Source organism: Oryzias melastigma, linkage group LG21, assembly GCF_002922805.2.
Source record: "Oryzias melastigma strain HK-1 linkage group LG21, ASM292280v2, whole genome shotgun sequence".
Taxonomy (NCBI): domain Eukaryota; kingdom Metazoa; phylum Chordata; class Actinopteri; order Beloniformes; family Adrianichthyidae; genus Oryzias; species Oryzias melastigma.
Window position 1 is genome coordinate 563470 of NC_050532.1, and position 1555 is coordinate 565024.

Here is a 1555-nt window from a genome sequence, read left to right on the forward strand (position 1 = left end):
AAGAGGATTAAGTGAGCAACCCAAAATGTCAGAATAGCCTGGTACATTCTTTAAAAAAAGCTGCTGAACTTGTAGAATAAAACAAGACAACAGAGCTAACGCAGTCATAAAGGTGCAAAATGAAGTATGGTACATGGAGAAAAAAAACCTGCAAAGAAGAAGCATACAATACTTTATTTGGAGAAAGAGACAATGATTTTATGTAGTGAGTGAAGAAGGTTCTCAAATTTAGTTTTTTGTTGTTACAAGTTGCCACGGACAGTATTTATTATTTTCACATCAAGTGAAAGAGTGTTCTTTAGAGGTCAGAATCAGAAGGGTAATAATGCCCACACCAGGGAGAAAAAAAGAAGACAAGGATAACAAAAGAATATACAAAATGTACACTTAAAATAGAATAGAGTGCATCAAAGACATACAAAGAGAAAAAAAAATCACAAGTAGACTCTGTGTAAATAAACTATTATCTGGCTCCTGTAAACAGAAACTAACTCTTATTAACTCTGCAGAGGAAAAATGTTCATGCCCATTTTTATAATGAACATGTGATACAGAACAGGCAGACGACTGGCTCCAAGTGCAGCAGGTTTATTAAGATAGCTAAAAGTCTACAAATCTAAATTGGGGTCAGACGGACCAAGGTCAGGAACGGGCATAGGAGCATCAGAGAACAACCAGAGGGGTCAGGATCCAGACAAGAGTCGGGGCCATATATATATATGCAGTTATGTGCTGGAATCTTTCCGGAGCCTCTTTGCACAGCCTACACCTTGGGTCTTGTCTGGTGTGGAAGATCTGAGCCTCTATTGCTCTGGTGCTCAGGGCTTGTTCCTGTGCTACCAGAACAGGTTAATTGCCGTAGTTGGATGGGACTGCACCCTTTGAGGGATCCTTCTGGATCAGGATTGTACGCCCTTCTGTTAGCCACCCAGGGTGAGACCCATTTCTTAGCATCTGGTTCATTTGTGCTGCCAGGCGTTCTTGAAGTGCCATAAGTCTCTTAAGCCAGTAGGCGTGTATCATTTCAGGGCCCGGTGCTGTCCAGTTCTTTATACCTGAGGCTTTTTCTTGGATGTCTGCCATTGTGATGGTTACCGGGTTCTGTTCAGGGAGGTTCCTATGCTCTTTCCTCAGAGAGGCCAGCCATTGAGCATTGCTGTTATGTGCTGTGTCCTTCTCTCATATACTTTTCCAGTACCTTTCAGTTTCCAGCCTTGGTGGGTCTGCTCTGCTGCTTTGATTTGCGACAGCCTGTTTATCCGTCTGGCTTCATTATCTCTTGTGTACCTCCTTAGGCGGCTGCTCAAGGCCAGGAGCCTTTGTTTGGCAGTTTCCAGTGCTTCAGGTATCTGCATCTGACTGTATATCTTAGGCACTTGTAACCCTGTGAAGGGACTTTACCACAAAGAAGAAAATAATGATATCAAACAACGACGTCCTTTTTAATATTTATTGAACAACATGAGGTTTAAAGGGTTAGTAATGGGGTTGTGGGTCATTTTCGGTGTTAACTGTATTTCGCCTTATATTTACCATTTCCAAATGTTTTAGCGTG

At 42.0% G+C, this 1555-nt stretch overlaps 1 protein-coding gene across 1 annotated transcript in view; it reads left to right on the forward strand.

Moving 5' to 3' along the window:
* The window catches only part of LOC112155235 (trace amine-associated receptor 13c-like), a 14114-nt gene that overhangs the window by 4139 nt on the left and 8420 nt on the right, over positions 1–1555 (forward strand). The window contains exon 3 of the mRNA XM_024286751.1: positions 1296–1345. Within this exon, the coding sequence (XP_024142519.1) occupies positions 1296–1345 (50 nt within the window). The remainder of the gene's footprint in view (positions 1–1295; positions 1346–1555) is intronic.